The 27,754-nt window shown below is 41.4% G+C and overlaps 1 protein-coding gene across 1 annotated transcript in view; it reads left to right on the plus strand.

Moving 5' to 3' along the window:
- NBAS (NBAS subunit of NRZ tethering complex) overlaps positions 1-27,754 on the plus strand; it is a gene marked incomplete at its 5' end in the record, with an annotated part of 394,305 nt that overhangs the window by 72,540 nt on the left and 294,011 nt on the right. The window contains 3 exons of the mRNA XM_045286598.1: positions 5,002-5,140; positions 10,695-10,763; positions 15,929-16,057. Of these exons, the coding sequence (XP_045142533.1) occupies positions 5,002-5,140; positions 10,695-10,763; positions 15,929-16,057 (337 nt within the window). The remainder of the gene's footprint in view (positions 1-5,001; positions 5,141-10,694; positions 10,764-15,928; positions 16,058-27,754) is intronic.

The following is a 27,754-nucleotide window of genomic DNA, read 5'->3' on the forward strand; positions in this document are numbered from 1 at the left end:
AATGTAGTGTTCAGCTCCATAATCCCTTTGCCCAGCTTCCTTCCCAATGATCTATCTTTCTCTGAAAGCGGTGTATTAAAGTCACCTACTCTAATTTTTGAATCTGTGGTATCTTTTTCATGTTCTGATAGTTTGTTTGACAGATTAAGCGGGTCTCTCATTTGGGGCATATATATTTATTATGCTTGCTGGTTCCTGGTAAATTGATCCTGTAAGCATTATAAAGTGCCCCTCCTTATCTCTTTTTATGGTTTGAACCTTGAGATCAGTTTTGTCTGAGATTAGGATTGCGATGCCTGCTTTTTTTGAGTTTCCGTTTGCCTGGCATATCTTCCGCCAGCCTTTTACTCTTAGTTTATTTTTGTCTGTGAGTTTAAGATGTGTTTCCTGCAGGCAACAGATTGATGGGCTCTGTTTTCCAAGCCAGTCTGCAAGCCTTTTTATTTTAGTGTAGGAATTAAGGCTGTTAACATTTAGAGTTATTATCACGATCTGTGGATTCATTGCTGACATCTTGTGCCTTTTGATTTGCATGTTCTCCTATCCCCCTTCTTATCACTGTGCTGTGGTGTCTTTATTGCCTTCTTTTCATTCTGTGGCCATGTTATCTTAGCGATTGGTATTGGCTCGTTGGCTTCTGGTTGGAGTTGGGCTATATGGTGTTCTCCTGTTTGTGCTTGGTGGATGTTGGTCTTCTGGCCGTAGTGAGTCGGCAAGGATCGTCCTCAGGGTTGGGTGTTTTGCAGTGTACTTTTAAAGTTTTCCCTTGTCCTGAAAGACCCTTATCTCTCCTTCTATCTTAATAGATAATTTGGCAAGGTAAAGGATTCTAGGGGAGGCTTCATTTTCTTTCAGCTTTTGGAAGATGTTAGTCCACTCTCTCCTCTTCGTGGTTTCTCTTGATAAGTCTGAGCATATTTTTACGTGAGAGCCATTGTATGTGACTGTCTTCCTCTCTCTTGCTGCTCTTAGGATTTTCTTTTTTCCTCGAAGTTGGATAGTTTAACTATTATATGCCTTGGTGAGCTCTTCCTGAGGTTTACTTGGTGTCCTCTCTGCTTCCTGTATGAGTGACTGGTTCTCATTCATTAGGGTGGGGAAGTTTTCGTCCAGAAAGTCCCTTGTTAGTTTAGCTGTTTACGTCTTTGCTGAGTCTTGTTCTGGTAGGCCAATAATTCGGATGTTGTTCATAGCATTGGTCATTGATCTCAGGCTTTCTTCCATCTCTTTTATTATCTTGTTTGATTGTCTCTCTTGTTTCCTGAGGTCTGCCTGATTGTCTTCGAGATCACTGATACATTTCTCAGCCTCCTCTAATCTGTGAGATCTGTGATCTTGTGTGCAGCTTCTGCTACTTCGTCTGTTAGCTCCTGTGTTTCCCTTTGGTACACTTCATTCCCTCTATCGTGTACTTCATCCCCTCTATCATTGTATCCTTAGTCTGTGTAGCTTCCCTCATTTCCTGTTTCACTCCAAGCAGCCTTCTGAAAATTTCTTTTTGTGGCAGATCCACGTCAGAGTCTTCTATGAGCGTTGTTAGCTCTGCTGTTGTGGTTTGTCTTTCCTGTTTTCTTGTTGGGAGTGATGTGGTATGCTGTCTTTTACATGATGAATTCGAAGAGCTGGGTGCCATATTTCTGGGAGATCAAGAGGCCCTGCATTCATTCACTGTGTGACTGGCAACGGTGTTTTAAGGGCTGCCTGTGGCCTACTATGGAGGTGTGTCAGGCTGCTGTATAGGCAGGTGCCTCGGTGACTTAGTGATCAACAGAGATGAGAGTTGGTGAGCACTGGTGGGGACAGCTGTGGGGAACTCAATTTGACTGGTGGATAGCCCTAGTACAGTGGTAGGGCTGTAGGGGACCAATGGGCAGGTGGTGGAGCTGTTTGGTTCTAAAGTGATGTGACCAGTGTAAACTGGGGGAGCTCCCAGAACCCGGTTGCTGGTCCCCTGTATTCTGGATCTAGGCTAGATTTGAGGGAAGGATGCCCTCTGGGCCAGGGATGTATTCTCCACTGTTCCATTTGCTGAGTGGGCTGGGAGTGGACCACGCAGCAAAGATCCCCGAGCTGCAATAGACCCTGGCAGCACATATGTAAGGCCCCGGGGGCTGGGCGCTTGCTGGGTGGGACTGCAAGGCCCCGGTCCACACCTCCCCTTCCCAGTGGCTGTGGGCATGGCAGTGGCAGGCAGTGGGCCTGAAACGCCCTGGTCCGCTATTCAGACTTCCTGTTTTCCACTTTTTAAGGTAGCACCATATCACTGTCAACAATGGTGGTGCCATTTTACATGCTATCTGTGGTGTTCCACGGTTACGTAGGTTCCCCAGCTCATGGGCATTTGTCTGCTGTTTCATTGTTTTTTCTTCTGAACTTTGCCATTAATGCTGGGGTGACATGGTAGCTCATTGTTGTTTTAGTTTGCATCTCTGATCTTGAGGATTTCTACCTATGCTGTTGGCTGCCTGAATGCCTTCTTACAGACTTTGTAACATTGAGGAGGGTTAAACTCAAGGGCTAAGCATTTCATTCCATTTGAAAATTTTAGACCTGAGAGTACATTGTAGAGTGAGTGTTTTGTTGTTGCTGTTATTGTTATGAAGAATAAATGTTAGAAAGTACATTACTAAATGGGAAGAAAATGGTGTGGAATTATAATCTGATGTGTCCTCTCTATTTTGGAGCTGGGAAAGAAACCATGTGTTAGTTTCTTGTTGCTGCTGCACTAAATTACCACAAATTTAGCGGTTTCATGCAAATTTGTTATTTTATAGTTCTGGAGTTCAGAAATTTGAGATGGATCTTACTGAACTAAGTCCAGGTTTCATCAGAACTATGTTTCTTTCTTGAGGTTCTAGACAAGAATCTAGTTAACTGCTGTTTCTAGTTTGCTTTCTACTCCCATAAAGATTCACAGTCTCTGAATCTCACAGGGGCAGTTCTACTCTGTCTTATAGGGTCTCTGTGCATCTGTAGACTCCATGGCAGTGAGTTTGGATTAGATCTTTGCGAGGCTTCTCAGATTCCTCAGCTGGTGGCCTCTCTATTTTCCATGCCACCCTGGCCCTTTGAGTTTTTCCTCACAATTTTGTACGCTGACACTGACTCTTCAGCATTCCTCTTCCACGTTTAAAGACCCTCGTGAATATATTGAGCTCATCTGGATAATTCGGGTTAATTTTTTATTTTACGTTGGCAGATTAAAAACCTTAATTGCATCTACGACTTTATTTCTCCTTTGTCACGTGTGTGGGACTCTGGTGGTTCAAACCCACTAGCTGCCTTGAGAGAGACAGAAGAGGATATTTGTTTCTTTTAATAGTTCTAATCTTGGTGGACATTGGGCCTCGACTCAAGTACTCCCTCAATGCAAAAACACCTTATTCTATTAAACTGGCATTCCATGATGCTCACCTACCCTACAAAATCGCTGCAGACAAAGTGGGTGCATAAGCAAATGTGGTGAAGAAAGCTGATGGTGTCTGGCTATCAAAAGATATAGCGGGTGGGGTCTTAAAGAGACTTGAAGGTAAACAAGTGGCCATCTAGCTGAGAAGCAACAAAGCCCACATGGAAGAAGCACATCACCCTGTGTGATCACAAGGTTTCGATAGGATCGGGTATCAGGCATCAAAGAACAGAAAATCAAATCATTGTGAATGAGGGGGAGTGTGGAGTGGGGACCCAATGCCCATCTGTAGGCAACTGGACACCCTCTTATGGAAGGGTTGCGGGGAGGAGACGAGTTAGGGTGCAATATAGCAATGATGAAACATACAACTTTCCTCTAGTTCCTAAATGCTTCCATCCCCCCACTATCATGATCCCAATTCTACCTTACAAATCTGGCTAGACCAGAGGATGTACACTGGTACAGATAGGAACTGGAAACACAGGGAATCCAGGACAGCTAAACCCCTCAGGACCAGTGGTGAGAGTTGCAATACCTGGAGGGTGGAGGGAACGTGGGGTGGAAAGGGGGAACCAATTTCAAGGATCTACATATAACCCCCTCACTGGGGGATGGACAACAGAAAAGTGGGTGAAGGGAGACGTGGGACAGTATGAGACATGACAAAATAATAATAATTTATAAATTATCAAGAGTTCATGAAGGAGGGCAGAGTGGGGAGGGAGGGGGAAAATGAGCTTATACCAAGGGCTCAAGTAGAAAGTAAATGTTTTGAGAATGATGATGGCAGCAAATGTACAGATGTGCTTGACACAATAGATGTATGTATGGATTGAGATAAGAGCTGTACGAGCCCTCAATAAAATTATTAAAAAAAAATAGTTCTAATTTTGGAAATCCGATATTGGGAGGCTCTGAACCAGGACTTGATGGCGGTTGATGGATTGCTCTCCATCTGGAAGGGTTTGAGGGAGAGAGCGCCCCGTGACTCTCTTAGACTCTAGCTTTTCCAGAGTCCTGGTAGACTGTGTTTAGTAGATTAGTCACCCTCAAGCTCTGTCTCTGCCTTCATGCTTCATGCTACATCTGCCTCTCCGTGTCTCTCCTTTTTACAGGATGTCAGGTTAGGACCCACCCTACTCAACTATGACTCAGGGGGTAGGCCTTTAAGTTTGGGGTGGGGTCGGGAATTTCATGATGTCATATGAGAGGGCTTTTCAAAGCTCAAAGAAAAAAAATGTCATTATCTTTTAATTCCATGAATTATTTTATTTTTTTACCATGAACTTTTTTAAGCCCCCTAGTGTTTGGTAGCTTGGCATAGTTGAAAGGTAAGCCTGGCAGTAATACTACTGCTTGTTCTTAAACAAATGGAAAATCTGAATCCATTTTGAATTTGTTTTTGTGTATCATGCGAGTCATTGATCCGGTTTCATTTCTTCTAAAACAGTGGTTCTCTTAGAAAGTTTACTTTGTATGTGTAGTGCCGTAGTTTTAGTTTAGTTTTATGAAGCTGAATGTTTCTGCTCTGTGTTTGTTTTGGTATTCATATTTGTAATTTACCAATTCTTGTATTTTTTACTTTGAAGACTTTTACTGGTTGGTGGATGTGAATCTGCTGACGTGGGCAAATCCAAAGCTTCTCGCTGTGGCCTTTCTGCCTGGAGAGTTCTCTCAGGATCACCTTATTATAAGCAGGTCACTAATGGTGGAGACAAAGTGACTGTGGTAAGCATTTCACTTTACTAATAGGTTTAGCTAAATTAATGCTTTGCAAAATGTAGAGGAGGAAGTAATTTGTTTTAAGAGAAAAATGCATTAATGCATTTCTTATTTTCCTTTTTTGTTTTTGGTTATGAAAGTTTAATATAGGTAGTTCTCAGCTTATAATAGGATTCTGTTCTGATTCTATCCTAAGGTGGTGCTGATATAAACCTTTTTGAAAAGAATTATTTTCTTTATAAATGGCAGTGTTTTGAGCAGTAAATCATAACAATAAACATCTACAAGTGAACATATGAGAGTGATAATCAATACGTTATATACTGTAATGTTTTATGTAGTCCATATCACTAATGATAAATACAAAAGTAAATAATATATCTTTTTAATTGAACTTGATGCCAGGGGTGATGCTGGTCCAGCTCTACCATACGGAGGAGTGCTCTTGCCTTCTGCTTACCAGTAATGATCAGGAGAGTCAGAGTTCGCCCACTGGCAAGGCTGTATTATAGAGCCAGCTGGTGCAACACTTACCCTCAGGTCCCATAAGCTAAGGCAGTTCAGGGTGCTTATCCTGTAGCCTAACTTCCCTGTGACTCAGGGAAGTTATACTTATTCATTAAAATTCCCAGGAAGGCTGGGGTTTGCTTGGAATCAGCTGGGCTGTGTTAATAGGGCATGCATGCAATTGTTTTTCAAGATGCATTTTGCTGCCAGGGTACCAGTGGCTAGGATTTATTGTGGGATGTCATGTGTGCGCTCTGTGGCCCGTGATGAGTAGCTGCTCTCTTCTGTGGCTTTATCGGGAGCACAGTGGACTTGCTGCTGCGTGTAGTTGCCGCCCGGGTTTTAGAGGAGCTTGAGTTGGGTAGTTAATGTAATCTTCCTGTTTCTTCCAGGATGTGGTTTTTAGCACTTCTCTGCGTTCCTTAGCATTTCTGATTGTTTGCAATTTTCCTTTATATTTTTAAGATAATTTAACAAGGGGCTTTTGATGTTCCTCCCTGTCTCAAAATCGCTTCATGGGTTTACATAGCATCAGAGGTCGCTACAGTTTATCCATCAGTTCACATTGTATACATCAGAATCAAGATTCTGCCTATTCCTTTGCCTTTCTTCATTCTCTCTCTCCTCATTCCCACTGTTCATTGTTTCCTCTGCAGGACCTGCGAAGGAGTGTAGTGTGAGTACCATTAGGTGTGTCTCCCACAGACAAGAGCCTATACTTTGTGAGATCATGATTACTAAAAGTGTAGGACAGGGGATGGAACGTCTCATTCTTACTTAGTAACTTTCCCTAACTAGGCTATAATATAAGGAGCTTGAGTGGCACCGTGAGTTCTTTGCAAAGTTAAGCAAAACAGCCACCTCTCTGGAGCGAGATGACGCTGTTGCTTCCACACAGATTTTCATTCTTGGAAACCCTGTGTAGGGCCGCTATGAGTTGGCATTAACACTGGCAGTGGACCCTCCAACCCCACCCCCACCCGTTTATGCAATAATATACTTATCAGTGGCATTATCAAATTCATGTTATATTGCTTATTGTAAAAGACAACAGGACAGGATTTGCATGTGCATGTTCGAAATAATTCTCTCTCTGATTTAATTTGTCATTTCATATGTAAGATATACCAGGGCAAATCTGGAGAAGTATGAAGACTTTTATCTCTTGTGAAATTGTCTGAAACTCACTGTAATGTTTGCAGCTTACTTTTGAGTGGTTTGCACTCACAAGTAATTTTTAAACTAGTTTGTGTATAAGTACATAAAGATTATATATATATATATATATACATACTTTCCACATATAAGATCGTGGAAAAATGGAATATCAGGAGAATGGTATATAACAAAAGATAAAGCAAATGGGGCAAATATAGTAATTGGTGAACCCAGGTGAAGACGAGACTGATGTTTAAATTGGGTAATTCTTTTCACTTTTTCTGGAAGTACACAGACCAGAATTCACGGTTGGAGTGCAGGGAGGATGTGTGTGTGTGGAGATGGAAACCAAACCGACTCACTACCATGGAGTCGGTGTCAACTCACTGCGGCCCCTAAGTTCCGGGTGGGACTGGTCCTGTGGGTTTCTGAGATTGTAGTTTGTATGGGGGACTGGAAAGCCCCGTGTTTCAGGGAGATGGAAGAGAGGTAAGACAGGCAAACTGTGAAAGTCCTTTTCAGTACAGTTTGGGGAAGGGAGAGTCTTGGAGCCCTGCTGCAAACAGTGTTTCTCCGGGACTTATTGGAGATCTTTGTGCTTCCCCTCACTACTTACCGAAGTATTGGAATCTGCTCTCCTCATGGTCCCTCCCTCTTGGCCTGAGGCTTCCGTATTGGAGTCTTTTAAAAGAAAATTACACGTGCACTGACACAATAAGTGGGGGAAATATTGAATTGCAAATTGAATGCTCTGCAGTATGATTAACTTTGAAATGCTGCAAGTGTGTAAATTATGTTAGTGGTTTTTAAATGTGTCTGCAGCTCAGCTTGCAACCCTTGTGTGTTGCCTTCTCCTGCCTCAGTCATTTGAGGCTATGGGATTAGTTCCCTTTGTCAGGCAGCAGCTGTTCTCATCGAGCTCTGATTGTTTGCTGAAGGTTGCTGTTGTGTTGGCTTCGATATTGACTGAAAAATGCTGCCGACACTTATTCCAGTCTCTCACAAGTTTGCTGGGCTGTAAAAGAGACTGCAAAATCCAATAAATGCGTTAACCAGAATCTCCAAATTAATGTGAGTGTCATCTGTGTGAGGCAGTTTTATTTATGCATTTGTTCAACATTTAATCACTGCCCCAAGAATGGAGAATATTTAGATGCTGGTAGCAGCCCTCCAGGACTTTCTGTACTCTGGGGGAAGAGGACTCTGGCCACAGATAGGGCAGTAAACTGTAACAGATGCCAGTTAGGGTTCAGTAACTGAAGAAAGGCACGGACCGAGGTTCTAGAGGCAGATGGCTGGCAGCTGAATTTCTGCCTCATCACTTTGCACTCGTGTAATACACTAGGGTTTTTGTTTTGTTCCCTTTTTTTCAGGGGGGGCGGGGATTCACTTCTAAAATATAAGATGAAAATAGAGTTAATGCTTTTTCCATTCTGTGCATGCTAGTTGTATCATGTTAGGCACACAGTATGCTTTTATTATTGTCTTTGGTGATTATTTTACCTGGATCATATGAAATAATATAAATCATAAACTGTAAAATGATATACCAGTGTTTTATCATCATGTTTGTTTTTAATGTAAAAAGTTTGGAAGAAAGCCTATACAATGAACAAAACTGGCAATTTTGTGTTACTGTTATTGGTTTTTTTCCATGCACAATATTGTTTTGGAAATACAGTCTTTCTGGAATCCAGTTTCTAGGATCCTATTTGCCTGAGAAAATAGAAGTGATTCTAAGATTTCAGTACTTGCTTGGAACTCTGCCTACAGAGAACAAAGTTTTTGTGTGTATACAGATGGACTGTTGTTGCTCAACCAACCCCCCACCCCGCTCTTGTGTCTTCAAAGATATTTTATTCGCCAAGATTTTGCTGCCTATTAGAAGTATTTGCGAGCACACAGCTTGTCTTTCCCTTCACCCCTAAAAAGAGCTCTTTAGACCCCACTTGGCAGTCCAGCTACCATTTCATTTTGTTTATTTTCTTTATATTGTTGCTCAAAAGAAGCGGACAATTTCCTTTTCATTGTCTGAATACACTGGCATGAGGATATCCTCTGTCATTTCATTGATGTTCGTCACTGAAACTTAGCCAGCACTTCTTCCTTCCTCGTTTTCTTCTTCTTTTCATCATAGCCGTCCTAATGGTAGCCCTTGGGTGGTGCAAATGCTAACATGCTTGAGTCCCCTGGAGGGACCTCTGACGGCAGACCTGGTGGTCTGTTTTAGAAAACTCAGCCATTGCAAACCCTATGTAGCAAGTTCTACTTTGATACACTTGGGATCACTGTGAGTTGGGTTGGTTTGAGGGCAATTGGTTTAATGACTAATGATGTTGTTAGATCTCTCTGGGGATAGATATACCTCGGTCCTTGGCTCCGCGCGAGAAAGAATTCACGCCGAAGCCCGGTTTGTGCTCCTAGTGAGTTGTATGAGCGTCAGACGGCTCAGGTTTACATGGGCACCCCTAGGGCTCCTCCGGAACGTGCAGCCTGCCTCGAAGCTGCTCGCAGAGTCCCGCAAAGTCACTGGGCTCCTGCCTTTTCAATGATTCCGCGGGGAGGCGTGGTGGACGACCCCTGGTCGACCCCATTGGCTGAATTGAATTCACCTGGCCTAGGTGGGCCAATCCAAGTGCAGTGCCCTCCCATGTCTACCTGGCGGGAAACCTGAACCTCTGAGCATGTGCAGTGTGCCACTCCTTTGTTTCTGTAGCTTGGCCCTCTGGGCATGCACTGATGGCCTTCCCAGCCCTATGCTAGCCTACCTAAAATATTTAAAATATTCTTCAATGCAATGTCTATTCAAGCTATTGGCTACTTAATTGGGTTGCTTGTCTTCTTGTTGTTTAGTTGGAATTTAATATATATATATATTTATTCTGGATATTAAACCTTATGTTATGAAATAAGAGGTTGATTTCAAAAAGGGTTTCAAAAAATTCCCTTTATCTTTTAATTCTACTTTTCCATGGACTTTTTGAAACTCCTTCATATTTTGTCTCAGTCTAGATTATTTGATCACTTATTTGATGATGTTCTTTACTTCTGAGATGGTCCAGTTCCTGTGGTCTTTTGTTACCCCCTGTTATATTTTTAATTGTTTGCCGTCAGTTTTTTGTTGGTGCTTTCTCAGGGTTCTCTTGGTTGAGTGACCCTTTCCCCTAGTAAATGTTTTGGGAGGGCTTGTGGAGGAAGAAATCTTTCAGTTCTTGTAAGTTCAAACTTGTTTTTCTACAGTCTTGATATTTGAAAGTAAACGTGTCTGATAAAAAAGCCTTGTTTCACATTTATGGACTTTGTTTGTTTACATGTTTTGACTGTTGTAAGTAGTATTACTTTTTTCAACTGAAAAATTTACATTATACCTATCCTGTATGCTTTGCTTAATGCATTTCTTAAGCCTAAAGATAATAAGAACAGCAAGAAAATGATGTTTTTGTAAATAATGTCATTTCAAATATTAGAATCTAAATAATTATTTTTTTCCTAGTATTTTTCAAGTGCAGGATAAAACCTTTGAGATTTCTGGTGGGATTTTTGATTTTTTTTTTTAAGAGTTTTGATTTTTTTAATGGTAAAAATGTCGAAATGGTAATCTGGGACAAACTTATTTGAGAAGAATGTACAGTTGATTATAATTTGCCTAGATAATGCTAGACTTATTTATCTATTTAAAATGCTCTTGACTATGGGTATATTTTTAAATATTTTACTATTTAGTGGATTAAAAATATTAATAACAAAATCTCACCAAGATCTCTGACAGTTATTGAAGGTTTTAGTAACCATTTCTTAAACTAATGTTTTTAGTTTGTATTGTGTGATGCAATGCCTTTATATACTGCGAAGGCCCTTGATCACTCTCTCTTTGTGTAATGTGTGTGTTGTGCAGGTGCCACAGACACGAGGATTATTAAGGATGTTAAGTGTGAAGCTGTACAGCCGGCAAGGACAAGAACAGGTAATACAAATTGATTTAACCTTGTGCTTCTCAAACATTTCCAGAATACCTTTCAGGGCAGAAAGGAATGAACTAGACTAGTCTGTGTTTTCTCTGAGTGTGTTCATAATGAAACGCTGGGTGCGAGAAACAGTTCACATACGTGGCAGCAGTCGAAAGGTGGAAAGTTTGAGCGTACGCATGCACTTCTTCAAGGAACTTGCAATGTAGTCAGGGTAGGCAGACTCAGAAGTAGTTATAAGACAGTTTAATATTATATATTTTATATTCTAATTAATAATGTAATACCAAGTTCTGCTGAGGTGAAGAAGAGAGAGCCTTTATTTTATCAGTGAGACTGACTTGCCTCTTGAAGGAAGAGCTCCTCAGGCAGAAAGGCAGACCAGGCTTTCTGCCTGGAGAGTAGCATGTGTAATCGTGCGGTGTCTGTTGGGAGGATCTTATTTGAGTATTACAGTGTAATTGTCATAATAAATAATTGGGGAGTTGATGTTCTTTTTTATGATTAAAATTTTTTATTATGAAATAGGTGGGGGGATTTTGCATTTCAGAACATCAGCTCTGTATCCCACAGGTCAAACCACTCATCCCACTCTGAACTTCAGACTCCCCTGCTGTATTCTGTCCCAGCCTCCTCTCGTGATCTCTCTTCTCCCTGTTATGAACCTCTGCCCTCCCTTTCACCCAGGACAGTGCCTGTCAACCTTCTAGCCTGTCGTTTCATCTTCCCACTCTGGCCTGCCTTCCCTGGGGCCTCTAAAGTCCATTCTCTTCGGCATGCAAATCTTTGTGTTGGTTTTTGCCCTTATAGTAATGCTCTCATACATATGAATGTTCTCCAAGCCCATCCGTGTCTTAAGGTGTTTCGTAGTTGTATTATTTTTTTTCTAAGTGATGCATAGTATTCCATTGTGTGTATGTACCAGTTTCTTTATACATTCTCCTGCTGTTGGGCATTCAGATTGTTTATGACGTTTTGCTGTTGTGAACAGTGCTGTGATGAGCATGGGTGTGCATATGTCTTTTCATGTTATGGCTTTTACTTCTTTTGCTATTATATACCCACAGAGGCATTGCTGGGACATGTGGCATTTCTGTTCCCAGTTGCTTGAGGTAGCGCCATATTGCTTTCCACAGTGGTTGTACCTATTTACAGACCCACCAGCAGTATCTGAGACTTGCCATCTCTCTGCACTCTCCAGCCTTTTTTTAAAATATATATTTTCTTACTTGACTGTCATTGTCATATAAAGTGGTGTCTCATTGTCACTTAGATTTTCATCTCCTGGATGCCCAATAATTGGGAGCATTTTTCAAATGTTTGTTAGCCATTTGGATGTCATTTTTTTGTGAACTGTTTGTTCTTGGGGACTTGATAGTCTTGTCTTTTTTCAAACAGGCTTGTCTATATAGTTGATTGTGTATATTTTGGTTGATTTGATTCGTTGAAAGACAAACACAAGTCTGTTCAGTCTGTCTAAGAAAGGACATTTTTATATTTGTTTGTACCTCCAGGGAACTGTAGATTGATTGTTACCTTGACTCTCATTTAGTGGCTATTCTCTCATGTGGAATGTAGCTCTTTCTCATTCTTGTCGGTATCCTCTGATTGAGCAGAGGGAGGACAAACAAGCAAGTAATTTCCTTGTATTTTAGTTCTTTGTAACACACTGTACCAGAATAACGGTTTGAACTACACACACACACACACTTTTTAAAAAGATGCTTTCTCGAGAAGAGGATGGAGGGAGACGTTGGACAGGGTAACTTATGACAAATCTATAATAATTTATGAATTATGAAGGGTCCAGGAGGGAGGGGGAGGGGAAGGGGAGGCGGGGAGGGAGGGAGAAAATGAGCAAACGATATTGAGGGCTAAAGTGGAGAGCAAATGTTTTGAGATTGATGAGGGCAACGGATGTACATAGGTGCTTGACTCAGTGGATGTATGTATGGACTGTGATAAGAAATGTACGAGCCCTCAATAAAATAATTTAAAAAAAAAAAGCTGCTTTCTCACTACTAGATGTTGAAAATGGAAATTAGCCATCCTTGGATGTTGGATGGAAGAGTGAAATGCCTCTAACCACAATTTTGCACAACCTCAGGAGCCACACAAACTGGATTGAGGAGGTTTTTTAAAATTCACATTTAGAGTGATGTCTCTTTTATAGAAAAGCTACGTGGTGGTGTGCAGCCTAGAGCTCCTTCCTTGCCAACTAATACTCACTCAGGCCTCTAAGGATCACAGACTTAACAGAATTTAGCATACATTTTCTACAGTATTTACTGTGACGTGAGATCTTATTCCACAGTTGTTACTAGGATGCTAAATTGTTTCCTGGGCCTAATACCTTGTGAGCAATAGGCATTAAGAAACTCTCCTGTAAATAAACACTAGAGCTTCCATTTCAGAAGGCACACAATGTAAGCAACAAGAATGATTTGTTCATCACTGATCGGCTATGATTCTCTTGCTGCTACTAACTCTGTATTATTACTACTAGCATATATGGAAGTTAAGCAGATAGCTTGGGACCTTAATGAAATGCATACTTATATGTCTAGCTTGATGAAGTGTAATGTCTGGAATGTGTTTTAAAATTCTCCAGGGGTGGGGGCATGCTGGGGTTGGGGTGTCAGTTGGGGAAGGAAAAAGGAAGCAAACTTGGCGCTGTAGATGTTTGTTGAAGAGGGTGGTTGGGCACATGGGTCTTTATTATGCTATACTTTCCACTTTTGTGTGTTTGTGAATATTATATAAACAATGTTTTGGGTTTTTTGGCATGGAATATTTTATTTATTTATTTTTCTTCTATTTTTTAACTCATTTTATCGGGGGCTCATACAACTCTTATCACAATCCATACATGCATCAGTTGTGTCGAGCACATTTGTACATTCGTTCCCCTCGTCATTCTCAAAACACTTGCTCTCCACTTAAGCCCCTGGCATCAGCTCCTCAAAAAAATGTTTTTAATAAAGGAATGGTAAGTTTGTAGTGTGGATATCATGGTATCAACTGAAACTAATATTAACTAACTAATAATAATAACCTAAACTAATAATAATTAACAAATAAAAAACCTAATAAAAATAATAATAACTAACATTAAAAGCAATGGGTAATGTTTTAGCTAATACATTTATTTCTTAAAGTTTCTAAAAAGTAAGCAAGGAAGAGTGGACGAGAAGAAAAAAAATGAAAAGGCAGCATATTCATGTCATGATTTTTTTCTGGTTACAGAGCTGTTTCTGGTTCTTAAAGAGATTCATAATTCCCATTATTGTCCCATTATTGTCAGAATGTTATAAGTGGAGTTGCTGAGTGGAGTATTTGTGTTACTTGGGGTTACCATAAGGTCCACACATGACTAATTAGTCACAGGATCAAAACAGTAAGATCTTCTTAACCATAATTTCGATCCAGGAACCTGCATGTAAGTTCCAGTGGGGCCGTCACAGTGCCCCAGAGCGAGGTTGAAGACTTGTGTGTACTAATTCAGATTCTGGCACCTCATCTGGACCCATCTTCTTTCTGCTCATCAGTATCTTTCTCTATAAAATCTAATGATTAGGATGAGATGTCCTGAAAATTAATTTTAAGCTACACTTTTGCTAATAGACACTTCTTAGAAATCTCCACATTTGAGGCCCACTTATTAATGTTCAAGTCTTCAAAGAAAGATGTCACTTATTTCATTTTTCTTCCTCTTACCTCCCTCACAGAGGAAGGGGTGCTACAAATTCCAAACTCTGTTTGAAGTGTCTTTATTGCAGCCCTCTCATAGGCATTTGTATTTTAATCTCTAAAGGTCTGAGATTCTGCGGTAGATTTATATAGCTGGCTAAAGTAATTGGAATTCTCAGAAAGGTGGCTGATAATGCTCATCTTTTTATCTACTTGCTCATCTATAATGTTCTTCACCTCCTGAAATTGTTCTGTGTTCTTGATTATTAATATGTTTTCGTTGTTTTAGACCTGAGGACTTGAACTCAAAAGTTTATAAAGTCAGGCAGATAATATAAATTAATGAGTCGAGCTATGTGTAGTAATTGTGGTTAGTTTTCAGGTCTGCAGCTGATATTGGCCTTGATGTTGCAGTGATACCAGGGAAAGAGTAGGGGCTCTGGCCAACTGGGAAGCTATGGCTTTTCTAAGGGGTCATCTACCAATTATTTCCACTTGATTGCCTTTGGGCCAGTATTGCTAGATTTTCCAAATGTTCTGGAGAAATATGATTGTGGGCTGCTGTTTCATGGTCCATGTTTTACTCAATGTGGGCAACTTTCCTTAGGCCTTGTCTTCAATAAAGGCTCAAATGGAAATAGTTGTCCAGTTAGTGTTTGCCCCGTTCTTCTGATTCTGTAGTAGCTGGCAGGCAGCCAAACATCCATATGCTCCACCTGTGTCTTCATGCGTACCTGAGAAGACCTGGTACTCTGATAGGAAAGGACTGCGAGACCGGTAGGACAGGTAGGACCCCACCACCAAATCTTCCTCTTTACATCCCAGGTGGCCATGTAAGAGCAATGTGTTACACAGTTTCTCTGTTCTGTGCCAACAGATGAGTGCCTAACATTGAATGGTTCAGCATAACAAATCTTAAGCATTCATGTGCACCTGAAACAAAGCGACACCTGAGTTTGCTTGCTCTCCATCTGTTCTCACGACTCTTTGGTGCTCTTTCCCCCAGCTCCCTTTTGTTCCTGATGCTATTTTTCTCTTCCAAAGCATGAGTGTTTAGACTCTCCATGATGCGTAACATATTCCAGGCATTGTGTGAATAAAGTTTTTTTAAGAACCTGGGCTCAGACTGTAAAGAATTCACCATTTAGTTAAGACCAAACTATAAAATGTATTTGAAGACCTATGGTAATTGATGTTTAACATGAACAAGCATTTTTGTAATGTTGAAATGCATTTGGGTTTTGGGTTATATGTCTTTCATAACACTATAAAACATGAGACTCCTTAAGGGCAGGAGCCCTGTTTCCATATGCTGGGGTATATTTATAAACCTGCTTTGAAGGGGTTGGCATCTTTAATTACTAAAAACCATGCATAACATGGCTCCTTTAAAGAGTTTTACAAATTCTGGAAGTTATTTCCATTAGGCTACAAGTCCTTGTTCTGACCTTATTCTAATATAATTATCGTATAGGATGGGATCTTTAAGATGAGCCTCTCTCCAGATGGAACTCTCCTTGCAGCCATTCATTTCTCAGGAAAACTGAGCATCTGGGCCATTCCGTCTCTGAAGCAACAAGGGGAATGGAATCAAAATGAGCAGGTAGGTCTTTATGAGTTATGACTCCTTTTAGAGAAGGATGCTCTCTGAAGGGTGAGTGCCGGCCATCCTGATTTCATTGTATTCAGAACCTGCTGCAAGGCACAGGTTTGACTTAGTCTCATCATTCCAAAGATGTCCTATTCCTTTCTTAAAAGATGATCTCGACACTCTAGGACAGATGAAGAACGGAGCAGCGCTGGATACTGGTGTCATCAGCCTGTGAAATCGCCGTTTGCTTTTGTTCAGCCAATGTACAGTTTCCGAATGATCATATTTACTTCTTTTTTTTCTCTGATGAAAAAAGAGTTCCTGATTATGATGCAGCATTTGGAGAGACTTCTATGTGAAAACAAATAAGGCCAACATTCTAAAGGAGTTATGATTCTTCCTAAATCTGGCAATGTGATTACCGATAATATGCTGTTTGCTTAAAGCTGAAGGAAGTTAGCTTTTGTTTACTTCGTTGTAGGGAGCGAAGATATAGAGAAAGATGCAGCTTCTTAATTTTTTAGTGTCTTGGAATGCCATGGTTATTTATTTCTGAACTTTTAAATTTTGGTTTGAGCGAAAGTTTTCCATTGAACACTTGCTACACATCTTATAGCATACTGTTTGTAATCCCCTCCGTGCACTGGCAGCTCTCTTTCCACTTTCTGGTTTCCACTGCTCCTTCCTCCTGCCCCCGCCTGCGCCCGAGCTCGGTGTTTGGGTGCATGCTGCTCCTTTGCTCTGGGTGGTGGACTGGACTGGAGTATGTGTCTCCTGGCTCTCATTCTCCTGCTTGTGGTAGGGTCAGTATCAGCTTTGAAGGGTGCATAGGATCCATAGTCTCAGGCCTCCACCGATCTCTCGTTCTCTCTTTTAAAAATCATTTTATTGGGGATTCTTACCGCTCTTGTAACAATCCATACGTCACTTGTTTCAAGCACATTTGTACATATGTTGCCATCATCATTTCCAAAATATTTTCTTTCTACTTGAGCCTTTGGTATGAGTTCTTCACACACACCCCCACCCCCGCCCCGCCCCATCCTCCCATCCTTGTGAACCCTTGATAACTTATGAATTATTTTTATTTTCATATTTTACACTGTTTGTTGTCTCCCTTCACCCACATTTCTGTTGTTCATCCCCCTGGGGTAGGCGGTGGGGTTGTATGTCAGTCATTGCGATCAGTTCCTCCTTTCTCCTCTTTCTTCCCTCACCTTCCCCCTACCCTCATGGTATTGCTACTCTCATTATTGGCCCTGAGGGGTTTATCTGTCCTGGATTCTGTTTGTCAAGAGCTCATATCTCCACCGATATTTTATCAGACCAGTAAGTCTGCTTTTTTATATGATTTTGACTTCTATTATACTTCCCCCAACCCCACTATATCCAGGACCTTTTATTTTGGTGCCCATTGGAATGGGAAATGGCAGGTTTTAAGGATCAAATGATTTAGCTGTTTATTACAGGTAGAATCAATATCTGCTGTAGTTGAAAATCACAGTGGGAAAGTAAGGTTGACTCATTTCATGCCGTGAACTGTCACAGAGTGAAGGGTCGAAACAATGACAATCTCTCTTCAACTGAGTATCGTTCATAGTACAAATCTGTTGATGGTGGCTTCACATTTTGGTACTTTAGGGACTCATTCCCTTTTCTCTCACCCCATCCCTTCTTAATTCTGCCACCAACCTGGTCGACAGTTTTGTGTTTTGTGATTCAAAGATGTAAGCTTATTTCTTGAATTATCTCAGTGGAACAATGACATTTTCTTCAGAATTCCCCTTTTTTCCTTGCATCAAGCTATATTAAATGAATTATTAATGAGCAAATGCACTGAAGAAGAGAAAGTGGCTCTGTAGTTCTTACTCTATTTTTTTCAGGTGTTCTTTGTTTTCTGACGTATGCATAGGTTTAGGAAAGGTCCCATCAGCCCCTCAATTCCCAACGACTCACTTGCAATTTAATGTGCTCTTCAAATATCTGCCACTTTCAGAGAATTGCATCCCATTCGATTTGTCCTTACTGGAGTTATAGCTAAGTTGACTGTTCTCTTTAGGAGTGGATAAATCGCATAACAGTTTGCTTAACCTAGTGAGGCATGTCGGGCACCCGAACTTCTACCAGGGTGGTCAAGAATTCCCTGATGATCAGTGTACAGACTAATTTACATGCTATATAATTTATTATATAACTTAGAGGCATAGCAAGTGAATTCTGTGGTTTTCTGTCAGTATGAAAATAAAGACCTTATTCAGTTTATTGATTCAAAAGGTACTGAGCATGTTTATGGCCTTGGTCTTCTCTTTATAGGGAACCCCAATGATGAGTACACACAGTGGTACCCAAACTCTTGGTAAATAAGGAAACCCTTGCTAATATGTGTGCCTGTCCAGGTCTCCACAAAAAAAGGCACCCTCAGGCTGCAGTTCAGGTGAACTTCAAGGTGATATCTCTCCCTTGTTTTTCACTAACTGTGCAGGCTACGACTTGATTTTCTCTGACAAAAGTTAGCATTTCTAAATATAAGCATAAGGAATGGATATTCTGAAGAAGGTGTAATCTTTAAAATCAGAAGACCAGGGCCAAAATAGAATCTTGATTCTAATATCTAGTCATCTTTCATTCACTTCTCTTAGTGTTATTCTTATCTAGCAAAATGGTTATAAACACATATTTTGCCTAAAAAGGCTGTGTTGTGAGGCCGATTTAAGATACAAAATAAAATAATAATAATAATATGTAATTGATCAAGGATTCACGAGGGAGGGAGGGTGGGAGACAGGGAAAAAGCTATTACCAAGGGCTCAAGTAGAAAGAAAATGTTTTGGAAATGTTGATGACCACATATGTACAAGTGAGCTTTATACAGTTGAATGATGGATTGCTATAAGATTTGTAAGAGTCCCCCTCAATAAAATGATTAATAATAATAATAAAAAATAAAACCATGAAAATTCTTGTGCGAATAGCTAACTAAGCTTTACTAAGAAAATACAATTTATGTTCAAAAACCCTGCTGCAATCACTGTACAGTGATAAAACATTCAGCTACCCTTTTTGGGGAGGATCCTACTGTTCTCTCAGATAAGTGGGAAATTCCATTTTGGGAAAAATAGTTTGTTTTTTTTAAATGGTAAAAACTTTTGAGTACAAAGCTATTTTTCCCTCTGGCTTTTTCTTTTCTTAAATTATTTTCATCCTTTTAATAGAAATATTGATCAGGTTCAAAACACACTGATAGTTCATTTTGTGAGTCTCTTAGAATGTCATACGTGCAGCGTAAAGGCAATTCACAGCAACAGGGACTCGTATGCTTTTGTTGACTGAAATACCGCACCCCCTTTTCTGCCTGCAAAGATGAACTGCGTCTGTTGTAGGCCTTATGGCATATGCTCAACTTTTCGACTGGCTAGGTCCCTTTTCTCTGCATGTGATTAGTTGTTAGTAGATGCCATTGTAATTGATTAATCTTTACTCATTAATGTCATTCATTATGTAGACTTTTATAGTGCTTTTAAAAACCCCAACCTTTAAATTGCATATGTTTTTTTTTTTGGTAAAGACTCCAAGCCTGAACATAATTAAGTGTAAACGTGTCTGTAATTTGAAAAAAAAAAAGAAAACCGCAATCAGGAAAGTAAGGAGTTAGGAAGAGTAAGAGGACGGGGAAAGGGTCCCAGTGGGAGGCGGTCAGTGTGACCAAAAGGGTATTTCTAGCACGTGCTGGTCAGAGTCTTTCGAACAAAAGTCCCTGAGAATTTGCTGTAGATTGTTTCCTATCTCATCCTCAGAGCAAATTTGGCTTGTAAGTCAACCTCTCAGTCAGGAGAGAGATTCAACTTGGTTCTCAACCTCGATGTATCTTTTATAACTAAACCCCAACTTGTTTAAAGGTTACAAGTCCGTTCAATCTGATTCCCCGTGAATACCTGACTAAACTGAAAAGACACACACACAAAAGTCGTAGGCAGTGGCTCAGCTGTGGTTCCTGGGGCCAGGCCTGCTTTCTTGCCCTGCCCTGCCCTGCCCTGCCTTCCCACTGTCGCTCAGCAGGTTAGAGTCCACTCAGCACAGGTCCATGACCAGCAGCCTGGCCTGATGGTTTTATTTTGCATGGTGTTAATCTGCCTCCTGACAGCATTTTTACGTGATATATTTGTGTAGCTTATACCTATTTTAATAGACTAGTGCTATATGATGTTAACTTGCGTTCACAGCAGATGTTAGGATCAAGATTCCATTTTGACATGGATCTTTTAATTTTACAGCCTCAGCCTTTTTCAGAGTATCCATTTAATGTCTTATATTTAGAGATACTGGCCTTTATTTGGGCAAATCAGGTAGTAGCAACACTCAGTGGCAAACAAGGGAGAGAGATCCCCTTGAAGTTGATCTCAGTGACACCCAGGGAGTTATTTGTAGATCCTTGATATGCCCAAATAATAATAATTGGGAGGTAGCTCACAGAAATCACTGCTATCGAGTTCCTTCCAGCTCCTTACTCTGTGGCAAAGTAGAACTGCCCCTTGGGTGTCCGAGGCTGTAAATCTTTTTTTTTTTCTTTTTAACATTTTATTAGGGGCTCATACAACTGTTATTGCAATCCATACACACATCAATTGTGTGAAACGCATTTGTACATCATTCTCAAAACATTTTCTCTCCACTTAAACCCCCGACATTAGGTCCTCATTTTTTCCCCTCCCTCCCCGCTGCCCCCTCCCTCATGAGCCCTTGATAGTTTATAAATTGGTACCGAGGCTGTAAACCTTGACGGAGCAGAAAGCCCCCTCTCTCTGCCTGAGGTGAAGCTGGCAGGCTTAGCCTACAGACCTTGCAGTCAGCAGCTCCGAGCATGATGCTCTCTGCCTCCGAGGCCCCTCAAAGAGCGGCGTCTCCTCAGTGTTCAAGCATTGAAGTGGAGTGGTGTGTACCCGCCACTGGGATCTTTCAAGAGAAGACCAGGGCCCTTGAAGAGCATTTCCTCCTCGTGGAGAGGGCAGCTGCTCGGGTCCCACTGCTGTAGAAATCGTCAGGTGGCTGCTTCTGTCCACCTGGCCGAAAGCCTCTCTCTGGGCCAGTAGTCTTAAATCACCAACAGCTTTGTGGCAGAAAGATGAGGCTTCTACCCCACGAAGAGTTCTCCTCTCAGAAACCCACAGGGTAGTTCTCCCCTGTCCCGTAGGGTCCCCGTGCATCAGCATCCGTGTGATACAGTCACCTTAGACCAATCGCTACAGCACTGTTTGAGAAGAAGCCATCTTTACTGCTGTCCCTTACACCTCTCTTCCCAACATTGTGAATTCAGCCCATGTTGATTTTTTCAAGTACTTTGCTACTTTATTAGTTTTCATAATGAACTTTGTGTAATTTCATATTTTCTCTATAAAACCTAATGATTAAAGAAAGTTGTGGAAGTACCTGTTCGGATTTACTTCCCTCTAATTTTGAGTTGATTGAATATTTTGGCTTTCATTATCAATATGAAAATCCATCTGGCAAGAAATCTGTGAGTATTAAATTTTGTTCTGAAATTGTTCCATTGATTTTTATATCAAATGTTTCCCATGTGCTATGCTTATATCTTCACATCTTATTTTGAGCCTTAATTTTTCTTTGAAGATGCTTTCTTACATCCCTCTTGTAAGTGGACACAAACCTAGCTTTTCCATTTTAATTTAATTTCTCCTTTTGACACATATTAGGTCCTGGACTACGTTTATTAATTGGATAAATCAATGAGGGAAAAGTGTCACCATGAGAGTTTATCTGATTAATCTTGATATAATCCACAGCTGTTTCAGAGCGTCACCATCTGAGCTCCGTGGGTACGGGCACTGAATGTATATTTCATAACCAGGCTCTAGCCTATGACTTGGCATATTAAATACTAATAAGTGTTTGTGGAATGAATAAATATTTCAAATGCTTCTTTTAAGCAAGGGCTCCCATATATTTATTTTCTAGTGGCAAACAAAATTCCTACATATAAAATAAAAAATGGCTTTATTCCTAGTAACATTACCGTACACCATCTCTGCTGTGTTCTTAATTAGGATCTCCTCCCTGGGCCACTGCTGCACTCTGAAGCGGGCCATCTGTGGCTGTTCTCACGCACATTTGATATTTAATACAAAGAGGAGTGACCTGAAGGTCTTTTCTCCACACCTTCAACCAGGTGCCAGGAGTGTGTACCCTTGGGGTGTGCTTTTTTGTGGGTCATGCAGACCTTGATGCGTCTGTGCTCCAAGAGCCAGCCCGTAGAATGTGTATCAGATACTGTAAGCCTGGGAAGATTATGATTCTCTTCATACGTAAGAGTCTGCGGGGGCAGTGATTATTTACTGCGGCTTTTCTAGCCAAAGTCTCTTAATTCCGACCAAGTGGCAGGGTCTGCTGAGAAAGTGTGGGACGATACAGATAGGATTCACTTGTGAGTGTTGTGAAAAGGATTCCCTGCAATGTCATCCTGCTTTGTATAAAATGAGCCATCTGGGAAGCAGGAGGAGGGATCTCATCAGCCAGAGCCAGGAGAGGAGCACATTATTTGGACCCTAGATCCCTGAGCAGGAAACCTCTGGGCTCAGAAGACAGCTATAATACCAGAGGAGCCACAGCAGAACCACAAGCCAGAGCATGGAACAGAGTGGTGGACTTCCCAATCCATGGAGCAAGGAAAGCTGAGTGCTTTTGTGCAGGAGGTCGGCTTTTGGCGTGGGGTGCCTCTGGGCACTTACTTGGGGAAGTTGGGCTTGCTGACCCATGAAAGTGGAGCTGAGTGCCTGTGTTAGTCCAGGTTGACTAGAGAAACAAATTCATTAACACTCGTGTGTAAGAGAGAGCTTTATATCAAAGAGCAATTGTATATGGAGAAAACATCCCAGCCCAGTCCAGATCAAGTCCATAAGTCCAATCATTAACTCATATATCTGCTATTAGTTCATAAAGTCCTCTGTAGACTCACACAACACATATAATGATGCTGAGTGCAGGAAGATCACAGGGCGGTGGGTGGAGAGTCCTGTGGATTCAATAGCGGGCCGTGGACACATCTCTAGGGCTCTGGCTGCCATGACTGTGGCTCTAGGTGGCTTGTCAACAGGAATGTGTAGCAGAGAGAGTGTCGGTCTGGCTACCAGTGAGCTGTTTATCTTCATTGTGCCTCCAAATGAGATCATCAAGCGGCGACTTAATTGACAGGCTAAGCAACATCCCTTCACTCTTAATACACTCGTTTGACAGTGGATTATGTAACAACTGCCGTGCCTTTGGGCTGAGTCTTACTGAAGTGGGTTACTGGAGTGGGGTGCCGCTAGTCACTTACACCAGGGAGTTGGGTTTGCTGAGCTTGAGCTGAATTTCCTTCTGGGTGAGGTTTACAGTGCAGTAGTATGCCCCTTTGGGCATTTATTTGCAGATTCAAAAGAACTTTCTAACACATCCTGATAAACAACTACCCTGAGCATTTCTCACTGGCATTATAAATTGTTAACTTTCTTAATAAATGAAACCTTTAATCATGAGTTTTGTCAATAAGTTCTGTGTAGCCATTGCAATTGATAGTAGAACTTAAGAGAAGTAGAGAATACGAATTAAGACAACAGAGCCCTTGATATCGAGTATCCTAAGTCTGGAGAAAGTTGAGTCTTGTTGATGTTGCTAATCTCTCTGAAATAGAGTTAACATTTTTGGACTTTTCACCTGAGCATACCGTGCTGACAGTTTCACCATACTTCCATGTGTTATAAAGTTAAACCTTCAATTCAGAGATTTAGAATGAATCTGCTATGACAAAAATGCTTACAAGTAATAGCTAATATCCCATACTTAAACTCCTTCTCTTCTTTCCTTGAATAAATTTAGTATTTTCCTACTGTGATAGTTAAGGTTTATTGTGCCAACCTGGCCGATAAACACATGTGGGATTAATTGAAGGGCAGAGAGATAAATGGCTCGGTGAGCCTCACCTTTTTTGTTCTCTGGTCCCTTGCTCTCTGATGGTTGGACCAGAGTGCAGCTGCCTTAGCTAGTTTCCTGCTTCAGCTGGCAAGGTGCACTTCCTGTGAGACATCCTTGAGGAGAAGCCATATGGACCCACCCTGATGCAGTCCTGTGTACTGGAGAAGCCACATGGAGACCCCCTTGCCAGGGCTGAGATGCTTACATGCTCACTAATTTGGCTTTCCTCCTGCATTCAGTGACATTGCGTGTGTTTTGTGAATTTGAGGAGGCCTTTGTAGATTGGTGTCAGACATATGGGCTAATGTTGGACTTATGGGTTTGGACAGCACTCGGTTGGGATGCTTTCTTAATGTGTACTTATCCTGTATATAAAACTCATATACATATGCATTTCTGTGGATTTGTTTCTCTAGTCTACCCAGACTAACACACCTACCTCGGTATTTTTTTAAATTTTGTTTTTTTCTTTTTTCTTCATCTTGTTCAGTATTAAAAGTTTGTGCCCCTGAGGTCCATACTCAGTATTATCTTGCCGTTCTTTGAAAACCCCTAGCACTATCTACTAATACTTTTCTTTTGGCAGTTACAAAGGCATCATCAGAACAAAAAATCTTACCATAGTGAATGATGGGGGGAGTGTGGAGTGGAGACCGAAAGCCCATCTGGAGGCCACTGGAGATCCCCTTGCAGAGGGGTCTTGGGGAGGAGACGAGCCAGACAGGGTGTGATGTAGCAATGATGAAAAGTACAACTTTCTTCTAGTTCCTAAATGCTTCCTCACCCCCCACTCCCCCGACTATCATGATCCGAATTCTACCTTGCAAGTCTGGCTAGACTAGAGGATGCGTACTGGTACAGATAGGAACTGGAAACACAGGGAATCCAGGGCGTATGATCCCTTCAGGACCAGTGGTGTGAGTGGCGATACTGGGAGAGTAGAGGGAGAGTGGGTTGGAAAGAGGGAACCGATTACAAGGATCTACGTGTGACCTCCTCCCCAGGGGATGAACAACAGAAAAGTGGGTAAAGGGGGATGTCGGACAGGGCAAGATATGACAAAATAATAATTTATGAATTATCAAGGGCTCATGAGGGAGGGGGCAGTGGGGAGGGAGGGAAAAAAATGAGGACCTGATGCAGGGGGCTTAAGTGGAAAGCAAATGTTTTGAGAATGACGAGGGCAATGAATGTACAAATGTGCTTTACACAATTGATGTATGTATGGATTGTGATAAGAGTTGTATGAGCCCCTAATAAAACGATTGAAAAAAAAGGAAAAATAAAGTGTTATCTGCGATATCTGAATTCATATTATTTTTTCCCTTCTTAGAATGTGTAGTGTTCATTGTCTGACGAGCAGAAGAAACCAGACTTTGGACATGGTATAGGAAGACTGATATTGTGCCAGCTAATTTCTATAGGTCAGACATACTCCTTAATAACCAATGATTTAATTAATCCATCAGTTAGAAGATTGACTAATTTATTCACATCTTCATTTAGCTGTCATGACAGGTAGGTGCTGTGATGAATTGGGGGAGAAGGATGACTGTGATAGAGACCTGGCTGAGAATAAGGCTTCTCCCTGTGCTTAAAATTGAATGTGTCAGAGAGCCTCATTTTGAAACAATCTTCAAGGAACAGTGCACCCCAGTGTCTAGCCATCAGGTGTCTTAGTTTTCTAATGCTGCTATAACTGAAATACCACAAATGGGTGACTTTAATAAACAGATTTATCACAGTTTGGATGGCTAGAAGTCCAAATTCCCCGTTCCTGTGCCAGGAGAAAGATTTCTTTCTTTGTTGGCTCTGGTGGGCGGTGCTGTTTCTGAGCTTCTGCTCCTGGGTGATCTTCATGTGCCTTGACATCTCTCACCTCCTTACCCCACAATCTCTAATTCTTACTTGCTTGTGTAAACCTCTTTTGCCTTAAAATGACTGACTTAACATACGTTACATGAACACTATCATTAACATAATAAAAGAAACCCATTCCCAAGTGGAGTAATAATCACAGCTGTAGGGTTACATAACACTTTGGCTCTGTTAGGCTAGTACTTCTTATTCATGGTGCTCCTTCTTATAACGTTGACTTAAGCAGTGTGCTTTTTCTTATGGGTGAGAAGAGCCCTGTTGCTTACTGAAAGGTCAGCAGCCGCTCCATGGGAGGAGGAGGCTTTCTGCTCCTGTAAAGTGTTACAGCTTCAGAAATAGAGGCTTTCTGGTCCTGTAAAGTGTTACAGCTTCAGAAATAGAGGCTTTCTGCTCCTGTAAAGTGTTACAGCTTCAGAAATAGAGGCTTTCTGGTCCTGTAAAGTGTTACAGTTTCAGAAATAGAGGCTTTCTGCTCCTGTAAAGTGTTGCAGTTTCAGAAATAGCGATAGTTCGGCCCTCACGCCCGCTTACCTCACAGTGACACTTCTCCCCTCTCTGATGCTATGAGTCAGAATGGACTCAATGGCAGTGAGTTTGGTTTTTGGAGTTTTAGGTCAATCAGATTGTTCTTTTTAATTTTTCTGGGGTTTTGTTGTTGTTGTTGTTGTCAAGGAATGCCAATTACATTCATAATTTCACTCAAGGTTGAATTACAGTCATTTTTTTGTGTGGCAACATACACACAATATAAAACACAATTTTACGGTAAAGTTTGGTAAAGTATTTTGGCTCATGGTAAAGTTTGCAAAAGGAGCCCTGGTGGTGCATTGGGTCAATGGTGGGGCTGCTCACTGCAAGGTTGCTGGCTCAAACCCCCCACCTGCTCCAAGGGAGAAGGGTGAGATGCTTGCTCCAGTGAAGGTATTGTTGGAAACCTTATGGAGCAAGTCTGCTCTATCCTATCTGGCTGCTCTGAGTTGGACTTGACTTGCTGGCAGTGGGGTTGGTTTGGGTGGCTGTAAGTATACCCCTCGAGTGGTGTTAATATGGTCACAGTGCTGGGCAAGCATCACCTCTGTCTAGTTGTATAACATTTTCATGGCCACAGAAGAAATTTTCATATTCCTCTGTCAACTCTGACAAGCACTAATCTGATTTCTCATTTTATGAGTTTGCTGCCTAGAGTGATTATGTAATATAAATAAAATCATACAGTTAAGGTCTTTCGTATCTGGCTTTTACTTGTTCTTGTTCTTAGGTGCCATCGAGTCATTTCCGACCCACAGCGACCCCTATGCACAACAGAAAGAAACCCTACCTTGTCCTGCACCATCCTCACAGTTGTTCCTCATTGTTGCAGCCACGGTGTCAGTCCACCTCCTCGAAGGCCTTTCTCGGTTTCACTGCCACTCTACGTTACCAAGCATGATGTCCTTCTCCAGGGACTGGACTCGCTTGATAACATGTCCCAAGTCTGAGACAAAATCTCACCATCCTTGCCTCTTAAGGAGCACCCTGGCCTTATTTCTTCCAAGATAGGCTTGTTTCTTCGGCAGTTTTGTCTTTTCGGCAGTATATGCAGTATTCTTCTCTAACACAACTCAAAAGCACTGGTTGTTTTTCTCCCTCTTTCTTATTCAGTGTTTCAACTTTCACGTGCAGATGAGTCCATTTAAAATACCTTGGCTTGGGTCAGGCACACTTTAGTCCTCAAAGTAGCAGCCTTGCTCTTTCAACACTGAAGCGGTCTTGTGCCGCAGGGTTACCCAGTGCAATGCATTGTTAGATCTCTTGACTACTCGTGACTTCCATGAGCATTTGTTATGGTTTCAAGCAAAACGAAGTCCTTGACAGCTTCAGCCTTTTCTC

Source organism: Echinops telfairi, unplaced genomic scaffold (assembly GCF_000313985.2).
Source record: "Echinops telfairi isolate 266 unplaced genomic scaffold, ASM31398v2 ScPeMD7_9;HRSCAF=40, whole genome shotgun sequence".
Taxonomy (NCBI): domain Eukaryota; kingdom Metazoa; phylum Chordata; class Mammalia; order Afrosoricida; family Tenrecidae; genus Echinops; species Echinops telfairi.